Source organism: Rosa rugosa, chromosome 4 (assembly GCF_958449725.1).
Source record: "Rosa rugosa chromosome 4, drRosRugo1.1, whole genome shotgun sequence".
Taxonomy (NCBI): Eukaryota; Viridiplantae; Streptophyta; class Magnoliopsida; order Rosales; family Rosaceae; genus Rosa; species Rosa rugosa.
Genome location: NC_084823.1, coordinates 13333771 through 13353585, shown reverse-complemented (window position 1 = coordinate 13353585; position 19815 = coordinate 13333771). Strand labels below are relative to the sequence as shown.

Here is a 19815-nt window from a genome sequence, read left to right as displayed (position 1 = left end):
CTGGGTTCCAAACCCTTTTTAAAAAAAAAAAAAAAAAAAAAAAAAAAAAAAAAAAAAAAAAAAAAAAAAAACCATGCTTGTATCACGTGGACCTGGTAGCAACCCAATATCTCACGAAGCCACTCCCGCCATGTGGGTCACGTGGGTCCACACTCACCGTTTAATAGAAACTGATTACAAAATAATATCTTAATCATAGATTCCATCTCAACCTGAATATATAGGACACGAGAAGAAGAAAGCCTTCCCCCGCAACCACTCAAAACCCAGCGCCACTTCTTCATAATTAAATAAGTGAACGAAGCGCTCCATGGAGTCCACGTGGCGGACGTAGGTCCCAGCTGCAGAGAAAGCTCCCTGCAACGCATCGCACACAAGCCACGTCACATGGTAGTTGCTCTCTCTCTCTCTATATGGCAAGTCTCTAGTAGAAGAGAGTAACCATTTTCTTCTTCTTCTTCTTCTTCTTCTTCTTCTTAACTTCTCCACTCCCACACCTCACAAGCAAAGCAAAGAATTGAATACTCCAAACCGCCGAGTCTTCGCTTCGCTGCGACGCTCCTCAATCTCAGATCTGGAAGCTTCTTTGCTTCGCTTCGATTCGAATTCATTTGCTTGGGCGCTGAGAAATTGTGTTTGAATCTTGGGGTTACAGGAGGAGGTTGTTGATAATTGGAGTGTTTGGAAATGGCGACTTATACTGAGATAGGTCAACACTCTCAGGTACTACTACTCCTACTCCCTTTCTGCTTTCACTTCCTTATATAAGGCTCTGTTTGGTTTCTCTGTGATTCAAAAGTTGAATAATTCCACTATTCTAGTGCTCCAGTTCTTTCTACTATTTTGTGGAAGGATGTGATTGTACTGTTTGAAGTGTGGTGTATGATTTTGTGGTTGTTGTTATATTTATGAAACTAGGATATATCTAGCTCTGCTATTTTGGATCATGGTTCGATATCGTTTGGAAGATTTGCTGCTGAGACGCTTGCTTGGGAGAAATGGTCTGTTTTTCGGCAAAATCGATGTCAGGAGGAGCTCGAAATGTACAAGTCGAATGGATTGGTAGCCCAAAAGAGGGCTTACTTTGAGGAGTATTATAAGAGAGTTAGAGCTCTCAAGGCATTGCAATCCGAGCATCAAGAAACAGCCCAAGTTGATGCTTGCCCAGATGTGCGGATGAATTCCATGCAATTAGAAAATGACAATTCTAGTAATGATATGTCGAAAGAGGAAAAGTCAGCTCCTGATGCAGTTACTAACTCGGATTCTTCTGTGGGAAGTACAGTGGGTGAAGCAGGACAAGCTAACAAAGAGTCATTGAATGATTGCAATGGCTATAGTGATAGTTTTACCGTCACAGATGAAGCCGGTAATACTTTATCTAATGTCGACCTAGAGCAATCTTCACATCAGGCTTCTGTATCAGCCACTCCACCGGTCGCTGGAAGCTCTGTCGACAGAGAGCAATCTTCACATCAGGCTTCCGTATCAGCTACTCCACCGGTCGCTGGAAGCTCTGGGATTGCCAAGCATGGCAGCCTTGTCTCTGACCCTGTCAAGCTGACTGCTAATGAGCAAAAAAAACTTGCCCCTGTTTTAAAGGCTAAGGTATTATCTTGTCGCTTGGGTTGAATATATTATCTCTAGAACATGCCCCCTTTTTTCAACTACACCAAGGAACATGAAATATTGTATTGCATCATCTTTAGATTTAAATGACGACCTAGTCCTCTTGTTATTTGGATGGTAACTGATATTCATAGGAAGAGGTGTCATCGTATTGATTATAGTGGTCATATATGCTTTTTGTTGATAGATCTCATAGTAGTCTCATGTACACTTGCCACTTAGCTTTGTTTTTGACTCGAATTTTCACCTTGGATTTTCTTCATTCACTGGAGGGTGATATTTGGTTAATTATTTCCTAGGGTAATGCTGCTTCAGCTAGAAACAAATCAAAGTTGGAGTGCACTAGTACTAAAGATGCAGTTAAGGCATCAGCAAAGTCAAAATCACTTCCACTCAATCAAATTAATGGCAAAAGGGATAACATTCTTCTTCCTAGCAAAAGCAACACTCGTATGGCTGCAAGTGGTAAAGATTCCAGCCAAGTGTCCTCACTTAAAAAACTTACTGAAGTACGCTCCAGTGCTGCTGTCCTACATCCTTCCTCAACAAGAATCAGAATGGTTCCATCATCTCCTTGTGGTAGAAGTGATCAAAGAAACGCAAATTCGAATGGCAAAGATTTGGCGGAGAGCTTACGAACAAGTCGACCCGTTCATTCACGAGCTGTTCAGGTGGGTGGTGGTTCATCTCGTTTACAATTGTTTACATTCAATCAGCTTTGATTCTGATAATTTCTTCCTTGGATATTTTGCAGAATCCTTCAAGAGAGAAGCCAATTACCAGTGGTTTGAAGGACAAGGCTCTAGAGAAACGGTCTGGTTTCATGACTGGACACTTCTCTGTATCTATTTGTATCTCTCACCACTCTCATTTAACCTGTTACCTTGACAATTTCAGGACCTGTCCTGGAGTTTCTAAAAAGCCTTCAGAGTTGAGCAGTCAACAGATGAGACCAAAAGTTTGCCAATCTGAGAACCAGATACCAAATTCCAGGTAATGCATGTTATATGTGAACACCTTGCTTCCTAGAGTTTCTGACATTTACTTTTTCATGGTTTTTGATGGATGCTTACAAGGTTTGAAAATTGAACGTGATAGTTTAGCTGTTAACTATGACAGGTCGACCAATATTGCCCGAAATAGATTGATCCGAGATACTGAAGCTGACTGTGGGAGCAAGAATTATGGAAAAGAAAGAAATGAGAAAGAGGTAATCTCGAAGTAGATGTGATTAGTTTATGCATGAATTATCCCCCTGGTCCCTGCTGTTGTTGAAAGATGCATATGCTTTTACCCTGAGTTTATAAGGAATTAATAACCTGAGAACTAATATTGAGTGGTACTATTTTCATTTACCAGTAATAAACATTCACATGTGAGCTGAGGGGCAGATTGCCACCGTATATACACTCATCATACCTGGGTTTAGGTTTGGCACAAGTACAGTTACAAGCCACTGGTTTGTAGCATAGTGCTGAGAAAGTCCTATTGAATATCACATTCTAGGAAAGTGTTTGTTAGAAATTATACAAGTTTGAGCTACAATGTGTGCGACTGGCGTTTCATTATACCTTGGAGTATTAGTCCATAATATTCAATGATTTTCTCCTCTTTGAACTGATTTTCAATCATGTATAGCGGGAATCAGTTTTAAGGTTTACTACAATGTTTGAAGGACTTGAAGTACCATAAGTATATTACATTTCTACCTCCAAAGCTTGTGATTGTTAGGCCTTAGTATTTCATAGGTTGGTTTATTACTTGTTTGCAGCCATGCAACTAATTATTGGTTTCATAACTGAGGCACCACATACTGTGAACAGTAATAGTGAAAATGTAAATAGGTTTTTTTTTTTTTTCTTCTCCCTTTTCTACTGTGTTATAACCAGCCATTTCCAAATCACGTTCAATTAATCTATGTGGATAAGCTGAATATGTCCATTTTATAGTTTACTTCATGAGTATAACTCATGGAGCTTCTTTGCATTTATTCTGCTATTTTTCTTTCATTTTAAAATGGAAAAAAGAAAAATGTGATTAGGTTAGATGAACGTTTTTGTTAAGGCTTATATAAGCATTTGTATAAGTTTGTTGACCTAAGCGGCTTAGTAAAAACAGCTGACCCTAACCCCATCTTCCGTCTCTCTGGACCAATGAACCTGATGTTTCATGTACAGTGAAATTATCAGGCCTTTAGTAGGATTTCAGGATCTTATTATGTTTGTTTGTCAAGGTGATATTTGATATTGCATGTCCTTCTCTTTTGTTTGTTCTGTCCATATTTTATTTTGGTGTAAATCTTGTGAGCATGTTGATGTATCTGTAGGGAGGAGAGGGAATTAACAGTACATGTAGAAAAGATCCAAAGTCGTCCTATAATCCAGCATCAAGTATGCAGAAAAATTTAAAGCTGGTGCATAAGGTACAATTCTTACTATGTCTGCTTGTTTGTGTGCTGGTTCTCAATAGGTAGTTCTCATTATTAATGTGTGTGTGTTTGTGTTTCTATTCATCAGCAAACTAATCAACTTGAAATCCTCACGATTGATTCCAGACTGCAGAATTGCGGTCTGGAGGCCTCAAGCATGTTCAAAGGGAACCAAGAACACAATACTTTTATTTTATTTGCCATCTAAATCTCCTCTTTTGTGTGTGGGTGTGTGTGTGTGTGTGTGTGTGTGTGTCCTTCTATTCATCAGCAAACTAGGCAACTTGAAATCCTTGTGATTGATTCCAGACTGCAGAATTGCGGTCTGGAGGCCTCAAGCATGTTCAAAGGGAACCAAGAACACATACTTTTATTTTATTTGCCATCTAAATCTCCTCTTTTCTCTTTTGCTTCATTGAGTGTAATGTTCCTTTTTATTTGTTTGAGGTCATACTTTTTATTTGTTCGAGGTGATACTCCCTAAATAAACAAATTGAAACCAAGGTCTGTGTGCTTGTGTTTACTACCAGAATTTTAGGAATTTTGGGTTTCTGTAGTCCAGCCTATTCACGGTAGGAGATTGCTTCCTTAATTGTCAGGGTGTGTTAGTCTCACCCTATGTCTCTATGTATGCCGACTCTTCATAAATTCATAGCTTGCTGAAGCTGAACTGTTCCCTTTGCAACAACTTTTAATTTTTCTTGCATGACTACAACTTTGTGTTTTTTTATCGCAGTTCTTTCCTCTGTGAACTCCTTGTCCACAGTACCTGTATCGTTTTTCCTTTCAATGGAAGGTGTTTCTTTTCAAAAACAAAACAAAGAGAATAAAGAATAAACTTTATGGAGTTCTTTTCTTCAGATTTGTTCTGTCGGTGTCTCATGCATCTTTTAGAAGAAAAAAGGTAAAAGGGTATGACTTTGTTCCCTAAGAAGGTAAAAACAATTTAATATAGAACCGTCATCAGTTACTATGAACTTGTGAAATAGTTCTTCATTGTAGTGTAATAATCTGCATAAAACAGTCAGATATTTTGATGTGAAAGCTATTCATAGTCATCCTTGAAGACTTGATCAATATCAGCAACTTATATCACATGTTGCACACCTGGACGAGTCATTTTTTAAACTCGTTGAGTCATAGTAATCTTGCCTCACACACACACACACATATATGACAAAATTTTTCCCTTTTTCTTTTCTTTTGGGCATGCTAAGTTGTGTCCTGTAGATGGATCTACTCGGATATCATTCAGATGGTTTTTAAGAATGAGTTCTGAATCTTCTGATCTGATCTGTTCCTCTCATGCAAATAGTAATACTCCAATCTTGTGAACTTAATGGCTGAAGTGCTAAATAATGCTCAAGAGTTTTTGAATACTATGAAACAGCCCTGGATCTCGTTATGTCTGGTTGTCAAGTTTGATTATTAATAATGCATTTCCTTTTCTTTTGTTTGTTTTGTCAGTGTCTTAGTACTATGTAAAACCTTGAGCATGTTGTATGTATGTGCAGGGAAAAGAGGAAGTTAGCACTATACGCAGAAGAGATTCAAAGCCTGTCTCAACTGTGGCATCCATTGTTGAGAAGAATTCTAAACCATTCTATAAGGTTGTTTCTCTACCGCAATCCACTCGATCTGCTTTTCTGATTATTGCTTGCGGAAATGTTGGTACTTTAATATGTTCTTCCAATAATATTGAAGTTCAATTTTTATATTTTTTCTCAATAAGCTAGTTCTCTTATGAAAATGAAATTGTTCCTGAACCACACACACAACTGTATATTATTGCTTAAATGAGTCAGCAATCTGATAACACTGATCAATTTCAGACTGCAGAACCACGGTCCGGAGGCCTGAAGCATACTTCGAAGGGAACCAAGGTATGACATCATTATTTTCATTGCCATCGAATGCTCTTCTCTCCTCTTCTTCTTTTTCCTATGAAATGATATTGTTGTCTCGTCGCTGCACCCTAAATAATTAGTTCACAACTCTTGTTGCCCTATTGTCTTGCCTGATTGCAACTTTTGTTCATCTGTTCTCTTTTCTGCAAGTGTCTGCAGTTGTTAATGTTAGGTTACTTTGCAGGTTTGAGATGTCAAGCTGGTGACGAAAGTAAATCTCCAGGGCACGGGTGTCTCGTGTTGAATGCTGCCTGTGTAATCGAAGGAACCATGCAGCAGGTCGAATGTTCGTTGCATTTATAAAGCACAAAATGTTGCAAAAACAGGTGAATACCAGTTCAAAGAGACCAGAATTTGCAACTGGACATGTTAATTCTGCTTCTCAATTTGCAGCACAAGCCAGAGAATATGGGTCTCAAATAGTTAACAGGATCAAAAAGTCATGTTGCAAATGAGTCGCCAAAGTGTACTAGAGTAGGAATATATGTAATCTTAAAAGATCTGAAACCGAAATGTGAATTCAGTGGCTAACATTCTGCTTACTCGATACAATTCTATTACGTCTTCGGTTCGTCTGGCATATGCTCAACTCCCGGTAAATCAGAACTTAATTACTGCCTTGTGCGTACACGTTGGGGGGCTGTAAGACGACGAACATGTTCTATCTTTCTCATTTTATTTTCGTAGGGAATCCTTCTGCCTATCAATTTACCAGCAGTCTACACTATCCTTGCAGTTTCTGGCTCACATAACATAATTGCGTAAAACGTTGTTCTCAGATTTTTTGGATAATGAAACGCAATTGAAACACACTATAGGTGCAAAGTGAAATCAACCGTTAAAATTAAGACATGATATTATTCCAGTAGTGTACATAGCACCAAAAATATTTAGTAATTGTGAGTTCTTTTGCAATCCACATAATTAAATCCCAGACATCAAATTAAATAAAAAGAAAATGGTCTTTCTAAATGTACCCAGCTACTTATTTATATTTAAAATATTTATTAAACCCAGCCAATATTCCAAAATATCCATCCAAGTAAAAACTGATGCTGATGCGATTTGTTCCCAAAATCAAGAAAACAAATCCCGATCTCTTCAATCAACGTCAGATTCCTCCAATTTGATGATCTTCTCCAAGCCATATCTAAGATTTGATCCACCAATTCTTCCTCAAATCGCTATGAGAGGAAAGATGTGATTACCGCTGAATGCATATGAACAAATTGCAATGAGGAGAATACATTTAGAAAACTGAATATCCCCTGTTGTCTAAATGAGATTGCGGTTGTGTAAATTTCCAAAATATTCCCTGTGATTTGTTCAGAATATTGCACTTATGGATCTCTGCCAAAGATTCCAGATTGACGGTATGCCCAACCCCCAGCATCATTCACACATCGACAAGATGAACTACAAAGAAGCTCTTCAATGGCAAGACAGCAAAAAATGCAAGCAGCCGAAAGATATCATGAACATGCAAAAGTTTTCAGACTAAACCATGCTCTTGAATCTTCTAAAGCCCAAGGCATGAACCCAACTGTTGTGCATAGTTGGAGACATTGAAATCACCTTCTATGACTATGCACAACAGCAACTTTGCAACATACTAGTGCAACCAACTTGGATTTCATATCTAGAATATTAAAGTACTCTGCTCTAGTAGAAATGTATGTTACTAAGATGTATTTTTTATACTGAAATCTATAAGGATTCTAACAATTCAGTGTCAAACCAAGTAAACATATATAGGAGATCAAGAACAGAATTAAGACTAATGAAAACAAAACTACGGTTTTCCTTAATTTAAATAACTAAATCCTAACAACTGCAATCAAAAAATTTAGAAACAACAGTGTACATGAATATAATGAAGTAAACTAGTAGCATAATAGAATATGATTAATACATAAGGCTAGAGCTCAAGGTCTGCCTAAGTGCACTGTTATCAAAAGCATGGTTGCCAATCTATGATAAAAAGTAGACTCAAAAGACAAGGTAAACAAATGCATTACCCTTTCATTTTCTGGAAAATTTTATCCCACATAAAAAATGAAATAAATAAAAATTGGGGACGCTATCTTCCTTTTCTATAACCTGCACTGGAACCTGAAACCTCTTTTAAGGAAGAGCATCAAAATGCTAGACTGGTTTGTGTTAACTAGCAAAAATGTTTTTGGCAATCATTCCTTAGCCATTGGAAATCTCACTATAACTGGAAACGGACAAACAAGTGTACTTAACAGAGAGCAGAAAATTAACCATTATAAAAGAAAAGTTACATATCTTATATTATCCAGCTCCCATAGTTGATTTTGATCCGAAACGAGAGAGCCTACTTTTCAAATCTTCAGCCAAAACACTCCTTCCTGTATTGATGAGCTGCCTGGAAACATATGAATACACTGACTGATCTGGTCTAAGTCCCTTATTAATCATTTCGGTGAGAAGATTGTAGGCAACGATGACCTCATCTGCTTTGACATAAAGCCTTGCTAGAATGCTGTAAACCGCAGGAAAGCAGTTGTATCTATCAGTTGCAATGACGTACTGATATGCTTCTTCAAATCTCTTCAAATTAAAATAAGCCTTGAGAATGGCAGCATGCATTGATACTCGAGGTTCAATGCCTAGCACATTCATTCTATCGAGTAACTTTCTAGCCAAATCAAAGTTCCCCACTTTACATGAGTAACAAACAAATATTTCATAGGTTATAGGATCAGGAGCACACTTCCTTTCCAGCATTTCCTCAAACAATGCAGTAGCTTCAGCAGATTTATCATTCTTACATAAGCTACTGAATACATAATTATAAGTTTTGGCTCCCGGATCAAAACCATGTTCCCTCATTACCTCAAGCAACTTCACGGCTCCATCAAAATCACCATTTCCACATTTTTCTTTTATCATTATACTGTAATAACTTGCCTTCCTCTCCGATAGCTGCATCACCAACTCCGCCATTTCAAATGAACCCATGGCACTGCACTTCTTAATCAAAGAGCACAAACCAGAGGCTCCGGTCGGTCCCTCAACTGCCTTCAACACCTCCACTACTTTCCTCACAGTAGCCTCCTTTGACGGCGAAAGGGATACAAACTCAAATGCCAATGGGAGAACAAAACACTTTCTCTCACCAAACTCCCTCAAAACGCGAGACATGGCATCATAATTCCCTAACCTCCCAAGGTTATCAATAACCATGGAACGAACATCATTCCTACAACTGGGGTGTGAAAACCTAATCCAATCACACACACCCAAAGCATCTGTTTCCAGGTGATTCAACTCCTTAAAAATCCGAGTACACATCTTAAGAGCTAGACTTACATTCATTGAACTCAACTTTGACTCCACATCGTTGTCCTTCCTTCTAATCATACCTATAATGTCATGAACTTGCCTAGGACGCGCAAAGTACCTAACCTCTTTAACACCCACATTATCAGTTCGATGATGCTTAACAGAACTTGAAGTCCCATAACATTGGTGTTTAAGCAAGTAAAGATTCACCAACAAGCCCTTATCAATATAACCACCCCTATACAAATGTAAAGATCCAATCTTTAGAGGAAATGGGGATGCTGAAGCAGAATCTGAGGATGACCCAGTTGAGGAAATCAAGGGAATTCCAGAACTACAAGCGGAACTTGTGTGAAATTGATTTGAGTTCAAGAAATCAATTGAAGAGGGCTCAAGTGAGACTAGGGTTTGGGGATGCAAAGGGGTAGCATGAACTGGTGGTTTGGGTTGTGATAATAAAGAGTAAAGATTGTGGGAAGAGTACCTGAACCTGTTCATAGTGCTTTAGGTTCCTGGAGGTGAACGGCGACTGAGAAGCAGTGGGGAGAACTAGCTGTTCATAGTCCTTAAAATTTTGTATTCATTTTAAGGGAAAAATTCACCAACGGTGTCTGGACACTTAGGGGACTTTCAGAATGATACCCGAACTTACAAAGTTATCAATGTGATACCTGGACTCATTTTTTCGTATCAACATCGTACCTATGACCAATTTCCGTAACGGCTCCGTGACGGAAATTGGTCATAGGTACGACGTTGATACGAAAAAATGAGTCCAGGTATCACATTGATAACTTTGTAAGTTCAGGTATCATTCTGAAAGTCCCCTAAGTGTTCAGACACCGTTGGTGAATTTTTCCCTCATTTTAATGGTAGGTAGAACTGTACAAGTAAATAGTTGGGATAATGACCACTTACCCATAGAATACCACATACGACCCCATACACTCCACCAACTTATTTTCAACCCCACTCACACAAAAGTTTTCTCTTTTTCTCTCAACTATTCCTTTCACTTAATGTTTATCCCATTAATACCCCTCTTTCTTGCTTTTACTATTCTTTTGTTTACTTTTATTTCCTTTTGATGAAACGTGGTGGGCCCATCTTGAACTTATTTATCTAGATATAATTACAGCTGAACTGCATCCTCTATATTCGAAGGTAAACAGTTAGTTTTACTATTCATAATTTCGATCGTTGACAGACTTGAATTAAATGCTATTTGTAAAAACACTAGCAAAGAATTGAAAAAAGAAAGAGAAAAGTTGAAAAAATTGAAAGATTATAGAGAACGTCTTAACAGAGAAACTCCCAACTACTGGGATATTATTTATAGACTCCAAACCAGGATCTATAAATTAGAAGAAGATATTGATAATCTGTTATATGTACTTGAAGAGGAACAAAAACCTCTTGACTACCTGAGCATTGGTTAGATCCGCAAATCACTGGTATCAGAGCTTGCAAAGAGCTCAACAGGGGAATCCCCAATGGGGACAATGTCTGAATTAATATTAGAGAAGTTGAATTCTCTCTTAATATCCTCTGATGAGAAACATCAGACCCTGTTACAAGAAATATCTAGATCTCAAGATCATCTAGATAATTTACCTGATATAATCGCTCGATTAGAAAAATTAGAGCAAAAAATGGATTATATCAAAGATCTTCCAAAAACGGAAGAAGAAAAGCTAACAAGTGTTAGTAGAAAAATCAATGAACAGCAAAAAACGCTGGATTCTATGAAAAATATACTGAAGGACAAGAAAGTGCCTACAGTAAAACCAAAGAAAACTAATGGATTCAAACCATTAGAAAGACCAGATAAGAATCCTGTTCCAAACATGATTTTTCTGGATCCTTCAGCTAGTTCTACTAGTATTCGGTATGAAAATCCGAAGGAAACCCGAGATGTTAACATGTTAAGTATCTTTGGAAAAAAGAAAGGAGTACAACTCCTACATGCTGAAGAATTTGAATATAACGAAATTGAACAGGAGGTAAAAAACTCCTCAATTCCCAAATTAGATTTTAGGCAAATCTACAAAAGGGAAACGTTTGACTTGATGAACAGCCATCATTTCAAATTGTTGGAAATAACAACCCCCGCTACAGCAGGTGGAGAAACCGATCTCTTGATGATCACTCCTGCAGAAGTTACTAGAGCAGCAGCAAAAAAATATCAATTTATGCATATCGGAGCAGTTCAAGTAGGCATAAATTTGCTAGCTCGAGAAGGCATAAACTGCTCAATCCTATGTGTCCTGCAAGACAACAGACTAACAGACTTTCAAGCTAGTTTGTTGGGAACACTAGAAGCATCCCTGTGTGAACAAGTAGCATATTTCAACTGCTTCCCAAACTTCACCACCAGCTTGAAAGATGCAGCTCACTGTCTACGACTGAGAGTCAAGACAGATGGCATTTCCATGAAAGAAGATATGCAAGAACTCGCAATAGTATACAGAATATACTATAGACTAATGAGCACTACAGTAGCCCCCAAGACAAGGATAACAAATATCCCAGGTCTTACTACTGGTTTCCTCACTAATCAGAAGAACCATTCACAACAGATTCATAAAGTTACTTGGAACGAGGTAACTTTTCCTATTGAATGGAAACTATCTGGCCCAAAAAAGCCGCCAGAAAGTGCCAAAGCAAAAGTCTATGAAAGCCGAAAGACTGGAGAAATCAGTCTAAATTTTGACAATCACAGAAAAAGTGATGTCTGTCCTGAGAATATCAGGATAAACAAAAATCTTCTCAGAAGAAGCTACAGCACTAGAGAAGCTAGTACTAGTGGTATAAAATCCACTATTGAAGAGCCAATAACTGAAGAAGACCTTGAAGCTGATCTAAACAGACCAGTCAACATGCTTAGAGCAAAAAAGCTCTATGATCTATATGAAGAAGCTGAGAATTGCGAAAATCCTGAAAGATTAGAAAAACTAATCGAAGAAATGAAAAATTTCAATCCAGGAAAGGAAAGAAAACTCCTTCCCTACCAGGATGTTGAAATGGAAGAAGGAGAAAGCTCCAAAACTTCCATCACCAGAGAAAAGGGAAAGGTAAAACTCCCTATACAGAAGGCCCCTACGGGCAGATATGGAGAAAGAAATTCTCAAAGATTTGTCCCAGAGGACAAGATACCCAAAGTACCAATTACCAATTTTGGTATCTGGTTAGATCTGGATAAAACTCTAGACAAGAGAAAAACTCTTGATCAATGGGTAGACAGCCTGATGATGGCATCTGCTCTCACCTTTGGAAAATTCGAAGCTCCTGATCTTCAGATGTATTTTGAAACTACTCTCACAGGAGTAGCAAAGAAATATTATTTCTCTTTCAAAGAAACGGCCAGAGGAAAAGACTGGCTTGAAGATATCAAAGCTTCAAAATCTCCATATGATTTTGCAGTACCCCTGTACGATCAGTTCTGTGGAGATTCTGCAAATATGAGTGAAAAGGCCAGAGAAACGGCCAAATCAAATATCTATGCTCTTAAAATTTGTGACATGAGATATTTTGAAGAATACTTGAATGAATTTCAAGAATATTACTGTACAATTGGGGAACTAGAAAGCACTGATCTAGTCAACCTGTTGCACAGGAAACTCCCTGAACCATGGAGGACAGCTGTGCGAGAAAGCATAGCAGAAAAACCAATTGAAAGATTTTCAGTTGGAGGAATTGCCGACAGAATCCGGCAATTACTGAAAGAACAATGCAAAGCCAATCTTAGAGCTAAGATGGCCAAGAAACAACTCAAAGGAGTTGAAAATTTTTGTTACGGAATACTGGATATGCCAACCAACTGGGGATGTCATGAATCCAAGTTCTACAGAAAAAAGAAACATTACTCTAAAAAATTCAAAAAGAGTAATCAAAGAAAGAATTGGAAATTCAAGAAAAGTTCTAATTACAAGAAACAACAAGATGAAGATCCAAAAAAGAAATTCTTCAAGAAAAAGAAGAATACTCATCAACATAAACAACCAAGCAAGAAAGCTTGCAGATGTTGGTTATGTAAAGCTGAAGGGCACTATGCCACTGAATGCCCGGAAAAGGGTAAAAGATCTACTAAGGCTCTCTTTGAAGAATATGAGCATATAGTAGATACTGCTAACATGAAAGGCTACGAAATCGCCTATTCTGATGATGAAGAAGACGACAGGTCAGTCTATTCTGCCTGGTCTGAAGAAGAAGATTCTTCTGAGTCTGAGACAGATTCTGAAGTAGAGTACTTCGAATCCAGACAAATGAATGTTTTGAAAATCAAAAATTGGGAAGAAAGCAAGACAGAATCCTTACTGTCTTCTTATCAGGTGAACCCTGGTACATTTGTTTGTGACTACTGCTTATGTCACGAAAAGAATGGTCTCCCTATGTTTTGTGAAGAGTCAAAAAAGACTTATCACAAGGAATGCTTCATAGCTGAAGCAAGAAGAAAAACCAAGAATGGCCTTGTCAGCCAATTGGTAGAACAAGAATACGAAGAATATTTCTCTGAGAAAAAAAGAAAGAAGTTGAAACTTTGTTCCAAGAAATCATGGAACCAACTTCCTCAAAAGAAGAAAAACTCGATGATGATATTGAACTGGTTGAAATACCAGAAAATGCAGAACTGGTAAAACCACCAGAAACTGTGCATCTCTTAGAAAGGCAAGAGGCAGCTCTTGAAGATACTGAAACATGGGATCTACTTGGCCAACCTTCTGGCAAGTTTGACTATAAAGTCAGATATGAAGCTCCGTCATGGTTCAGTAATCCAGACAGCAAAGAGATAATTCCTACAAACTGGGATGATAAATCTCCCACTCAGGAAAATGTTCCAGAAGAATGTAAACCATTCATTCCAAAGGAACAAGCTCAAGAAAATGAGCTTCATCAATCGAAGGTCGTCTCTACTAGTAGATACAGCAACTACATAGAGATTGGACTAAAATTCCCTGATCATAAAAAGTATCATCTACATGCCTTTGTAGATAATGGATCAGGATTTACAGTTGCAAAAAGATTTGCAATTCCAGAAAAACTCTGGAAAGAAGAAAAGAAAACAGCTACTGGTGTTACTTTTGATGGAAGCCATCTCACCATGAATAAAGTAGCAAAAAATGTTCATATCACCATTGGTGGAGGAACATTTACCATCCATAATGTCTGGCAATCTGAAGGCCAAGGCGCAGATTTCTTGTTGGGAAATGATGTTATTCTCCAACAGAGATTTATTCAGGATGATGAAGCGATAGGCTTCAGAAAAGGAGAACGGGTGTTCTGGGCAGATAGGCTCACTCAAGCCAAAAGTGTGGTCGGACCAAACTTTACTACCCAATATCAGAGATCGCACCAGAATAGTGGTGATCTTACTCCCTACAAACAAAAATTTGAACCCATACTCCAAATCAAACAACAAGAAGAATTACTTGTTGAAGAGTCCTCTGAAGAAGAAGAAGAAACTAGTGAAGATGAAGAAACTAGTTTCATCCATGAGCATAACCTCAAGCACTTTCAGAATAAGCTTGAGTCTCAGAAAATTCCCACTCTTGAGAAAATCAAGAAACTACTTGAAGAAAACATCGATACAGATCCTCAGAAGTTTTGGGAAAAAGACCCAGTGGTCTGTGAATTGAGATTACATGACATGAATGCCATCTGTCATGTCAAAGCCATTCCTCAGTACAAAGAGGAAGACCAAAAAGAATTTAGAAAAGATATTGAAGATCTCCTGAAAAAGAGATTAATTCAACCTTCCACTAGCCCTCATCATGCTCCAGCATTCTACGAGAGAAATCATGCAGAAACCCTTAGAGGAAAAGCTAGAATGGTTATTGACTATAGAGATGTCAATAAGAAGACTGTTAAAGACGGCTATCAAATTGCTCAAGTACGAGTATTGATCAACCAGCTCAGAGGAGCCAAGGTCTTTTCAAAATTTGATGCAAAGTCGGGTTTTTGGCAAGTCAAGATGCATCCTGAGAGTGTACCTCTCACTGCATTTGGAACACCACAAGGACATTACGAATGGCTGGTAATGCCTTTTGGCCTAAAGCAAGCTCCCTCAATCTTCCAGAGAAAGATGGACAACATCTTCAAGCATGTGGCGGAGTTCTGTGTCGTCTACATAGATGACATTCTGGTCTTCTCAAAAAATAGAGAAGAACACATGAAACACCTCCATGAGGTTGCAAAGCTGATAGTTCAGCATGGAATTATCCTAGGAGAAAAGAAAATCTTCTTTATCCTTGATGAAGTTGATTTCCTAGGAATAAACATCAAAAATGGGGTAATAAAACTTCAACCTCATATCCTTGAGAAGATCTGGAAATTCCCAGATAGGATTCCTGATGCTAAGAGTCTAGAGAGATTCCTTGGTGTCATAAATTATGGGAGAGATTTCATCCCTAAAATTTCAGGGTTAACAGCAATGTTATCTCCTAAGACGAGCTCCAAAAGAAAATGGAACTTCACAGAAGATGATGAAAAAACAGTGAAGCAGATAAAAAACCTTTGCAAAAACCTCCCTCCTCTACAACAACCAGAAGAAAATGATGACATTATCTTCCAAACAGATGCGAGTGATAATTACTGGTCTGGTGTAGTCTTGGCAAAAACGCCTGGAACGAACATTGAAAAAATATGTAAATTTTGTAGTGGCAAGTTCAGCCCTGCAGAACTGAATTATCCCACAGGGGAAAAAGAAATTTTGGCTGTCAAAAAAACAATTTTAAATTCTCCAGCTTTTCTTGGAAAAACCTTTACTGTTCGCACCGATTGTGCTAGAGTAAAGAATTTTAAAAATTTTAAACTTGATAAAGCTGCTGATAGAGGAAGATTAGCTAACTGGCAATTATTTCTTAACCAATACGATTATGTTGTTGAATTAATTGCAGGAAACAAGAACTATCTTCCAGACGCCTTAACCAGAGAACTAGCCATGTTCAACAAAAGAGATGACGACGACGAAGGTCGCAATCCCAGAAGCAGAAGAGCTGGGAAAGAACATGAAGACACTGAGGATCCCAAAGAAAAAATCCTCAAAAAATTCCTGCTAGGTCCAAAAAGACCAGCTACAACTGATCAATCCCAGGGTAAAGGATTGGCTAGCCCGTCTCAAACGGCAGACGGTAAAGGCTCATCAAGACCGTTAACGGCTGTTGCTTTGCCAAAAAGCAAACCTACTCCAACTGGAGTAATAAATGTGTTTAACTATGAACTTCGAACTTTCGATACTCCTGTGTTCAGAACTGGCAGGAGACTTGCTTACCACCAGAAGGCAATTCTGGACAATCTTTTATTTGCCTTTCAGGAAAGAAGCAGTGGTCTAATGTTTCCAGCTCTCTTTGCCTTAGCTGAGGAACTCTATGAAAATGGCAGGCCACAGTTTGAAGAAATACAGCAGAGTGCTGTCAAAAAAGAAAAAGTTAACTTCCTTGAAACTCCAGAAAGTGCTAGAGTCCCTATCATGGCACTCACTGAATCAGATTGGCATGAATTCCACAATCTGATAGGAAGGCACAATTCAGAAGACCTAGTTCCTCCAACTCTCTTCATTGTCTCAGGATCATATGTTGGAAGATACTTGGTAAATGTTCAGAGTGAACACCCCCAAGAACACAAGCTTTGGCTTGTTGAAAACGGTTTTGTCCATAACCTATGGACCAAAACTAATGATGATCTAAAAGGTTTGCCGCCCATCATCGTCAATACAGTCAAGAATATCAGAAAGAACGATTGTACACTTCGACTGAAGTTCAGATCCACTCCTCCAGAATGGATCCAGAAGGCAAACGGTGAGGTTGAATATATTCCCCCATATCATTATGTGAGAATTATTCAAAGAAAATATCTTCAACCAGCCTGTGTAGCTTACAATGGCCAACCAAACTCAAGCATCCCATGGATGAAGGCTATGGCTTTAGACTACATCAAGAAGATCATCTCTGAAGATGTCAACAATACCTTCCTGGCAGCAGGAGAAAAGACAATCATCACTGCTTACGACCATCCTGACGTAGTCAGCAGTGACCTATTCCTATCTCTCACCAGAAAAGAGATAGACTCGACAATGGCATGCATGCACTGGGTGGAAAAACTTGAAATTAACAACCACTACAAAATGTATGTTGATACAGACGTCGAGGACAACGCAACAACAACTCGCATGGCCCAAGAAGACAACGACTCCTTTGTCTTAGGCCACAATTCTGAAACAGACGAGAACATGTGAAGCAGCAGGTGTAGAAAAACACCGAAAGTACTTTTGGACTCTTCCCAAAAGTTACTTTTGCTTTTCAAAAAAGAAGGTGAGAAACATTTCACCCAAAAGGAACCTGCCTTTTCCTTGTCCGACCTCCACCAACAGGAGCACTCAGGAAAGCAGGAAATCACGGAGTCGTCCTGTACATTTTATGTTTTTGAATTCCAGTTTGGAGTCCGCTCCCTATATAAGGAGTTTTAAGTTTCATTTGTGAGGGCATCGAAAAATCCCCACACATCAAAAACTTCCACAATCTGTAAAATAACTTAAGAACTTGAGCAGAAGAGTCTTCTCTCAAGAAGTAGCAGTGTGATCTTTCTTTCCTGTCTAGTGTGAAGTGTGCTTCTATTACAAGTAAGTACTGTAATCACTCTCATGGATAGCTAAACAGTTTTTTAGCTGTTTACCTGAGAATGAGGCTCTGAATTCTTGGCTTGTAATTATGTTTAAATAAATACTTTCAGTGAGCTCATCCACTTCATCACGTCTTTTACAAAATTATATGTTGTTATGTTCTTGCCTTTATCCTATAATACATGTAAGTTCAGAATTTCTGTTTCTTAGGAAGATTTGCCTTAGCCTAGGATAAAAACAAGCAGCAGTGATTCCGCCTGTTAAAGTAACCGTTAGGCAGGGAGCCGTTAGGTGAAAAACGTGGGCATGTTGAAGGCTAGTTTTGTTTTTTTTCTAAGTTTGAACAGGTTTTTCAAAAGAAAAAGTGATTTTGGACCCAAAAGTCAGCATAGGATATCCTTGGCACTACCCTAAAAGAAACTACCCTTAGGAGTCTTTTCCCCTAAAGTTTGTGTAAATGGGCAAAATACCAACTTGGTTGATTGAATGGGCAAAATACATCTTATTTTTGGGCAAACGGGCTTAACCCCTAAATAGTTTGGGTCTTATACTCCTCTGTATTTCATTTTGCACCACGGTATTTTCAATTTTTTTTTTTTTGTCGTCGTATCTAATTATTGGGAGAGGCTCTAATGAGGAGCTTTAAAATGAGGACTAGTTGAGGACTTTCTAACCAATAGTTTGAGAGCCCCACTTTTCGGTTTCATTTCCGCAAATCAACCGTTAGATGTTTAGGTATGCATGAGTAGATCATTTCTGAAAATATTCTTTTAAATTGTTAATCATTAAGATATTGAACTAGATCAAATCAATAGACGAACCAAATCTGTTAAACCTGAACCGTTCATGTTTATAAATGATAAATCATGATTATGTTTGCCTTAATGATTTTCAATTTTGGTTGAAAATTTGCAGAAATGATCTACTCATGAATATCTAAACATCTAAGGATTGATTTGTCGAAATGTGATTGAAAAGTGAATCCCCACAACTATTGATTACAAAGTCATCAACTAGTCCTCATTTTAATAATTCTCATTAGAGCCTCACCTCCACCATTTAACTATATTTGCAATTTTGTCAATTTAGTTGATTTAATTTTTTTCTTGGAGATCTCTACTGGAACCCCTAGATTCATTTACATGACCTCTTCACACATGATCTCTTCACGTATTTAATTTTCAACAAATCTTTTGTTTTATTTTTGTATTTTTTATTTTTGTGGTGAAGGATGTCAAACTTGATTGATAATTAAGAAAAATCAAGGCTTACAAATTCGAATGCAACCTCTTGAATAAAAAGAGGAATATTTGACCAAGAATACTTATGCCTTTTAGTAAATGCATGAGCTGCCAATAAGTGAGCAGCTTTATTAGCTTTTCTTTTGACACTAAAATTTTGAATACAGAGAACTAGCCCCATAGCGTGAAAGATATCTTCATAAATTTGACTCATAACTGAGGTGTTAGAATGAGGAAACTAAGTTGGTTGAATTTGCAGTGCAGCACAATGAGTTTCAGTAATCACCGGTTAAAGAGAATCATCAGTGATAAAATCAAGAGCAATATTACAAGGTAGCAGTTTCAGAGTGCTCTGGTGATAGAACCCGATCTAAACCTTTTCCAATAACCTGAAGAGTTTCCCACTAGAAATCTCAAACCTCCCTGTTTAGTATTCTTATCAGAAGCATCATCAATATTGATTTTTAACCACCCAGATGAGAGAGTTTGCCACTTCACTACTCTTCTGCTTCAAGAAACACCTTGCACCTTAGTATTTTGAAAGATAAAATCATTTGAGTCTGGAAATAGTCACAAGGGCAACATCACTAGCAAAGGTGATCTTATTCTCCCAAACTCTATCAATTCTCTCTTTCGAGATACATTAAATCAAGCCAAGAAGCTGAACAAAAGAAGTCTTTGATA

The 19815-nt window shown here is 38.0% G+C and overlaps 2 protein-coding genes across 7 annotated transcripts; one reads left to right on the top strand and one right to left on the bottom strand.

Annotated features, from left to right (window-relative positions):
* The first annotated feature begins 344 nt into the window (after positions 1-344).
* On the top strand, positions 345-6539 carry LOC133744169 (protein WVD2-like 7). Of its 6 annotated transcripts, none has more exons than XM_062172315.1 (10): positions 360-723; positions 919-1608; positions 1929-2300; positions 2384-2442; positions 2527-2622; positions 2749-2839; positions 3956-4051; positions 5572-5667; positions 5897-5940; positions 6137-6539. In XM_062172315.1, exons 1-9 carry the CDS (start codon positions 688-690, stop codon positions 5915-5917), a joined length of 1557 nt encoding a protein of 518 aa, XP_062028299.1. In that variant the 5' UTR covers positions 360-687; the 3' UTR covers positions 5918-5940; positions 6137-6539. The 6 variants fall into 6 exon arrangements, 5 of the variants coding, with proteins under 5 accessions (XP_062028300.1, XP_062028299.1, XP_062028298.1 ...); XM_062172314.1 differs by having other exon boundaries at positions 361-723; positions 6149-6539; XM_062172312.1 differs by having other exon boundaries at positions 363-723; positions 5890-5940.
* A 1720-nt stretch (positions 6540-8259) lies between these two features.
* On the bottom strand, positions 8260-9771 carry LOC133744374 (pentatricopeptide repeat-containing protein At5g18475-like). The gene has a single exon (XM_062172495.1). The coding sequence runs from the start codon at positions 9769-9771 to the stop codon at positions 8260-8262; it is 1512 nt and encodes a 503-aa protein (XP_062028479.1).
* Positions 9772-19815: the final 10044 nt, after the last annotated feature.

What these genes read in the sequence shown, in the direction of transcription:
- LOC133744374 (XM_062172495.1), bottom strand. Translation starts at nt 9,771, where the DNA reads ATGAACAGGTTCAGGTACTCTTCCCACAATCTTTACTCTTTATTATCA.
- LOC133744169 (XM_062172312.1), top strand. Translation starts at nt 688, where the DNA reads ATGGCGACTTATACTGAGATAGGTCAACACTCTCAG. An exon ending in CCCCTGTTTTAAAGGCTAAG is followed by an intron (nt 1,609 to 1,928) that starts GTATTATCTTGT and finishes ATTATTTCCTAG; the next exon opens with GGTAATGCTGCTTCAGCTAG. An exon ending in AACCAGATACCAAATTCCAG is followed by an intron (nt 2,623 to 2,748) that starts GTAATGCATGTT and finishes TAACTATGACAG; the next exon opens with GTCGACCAATATTGCCCGAA.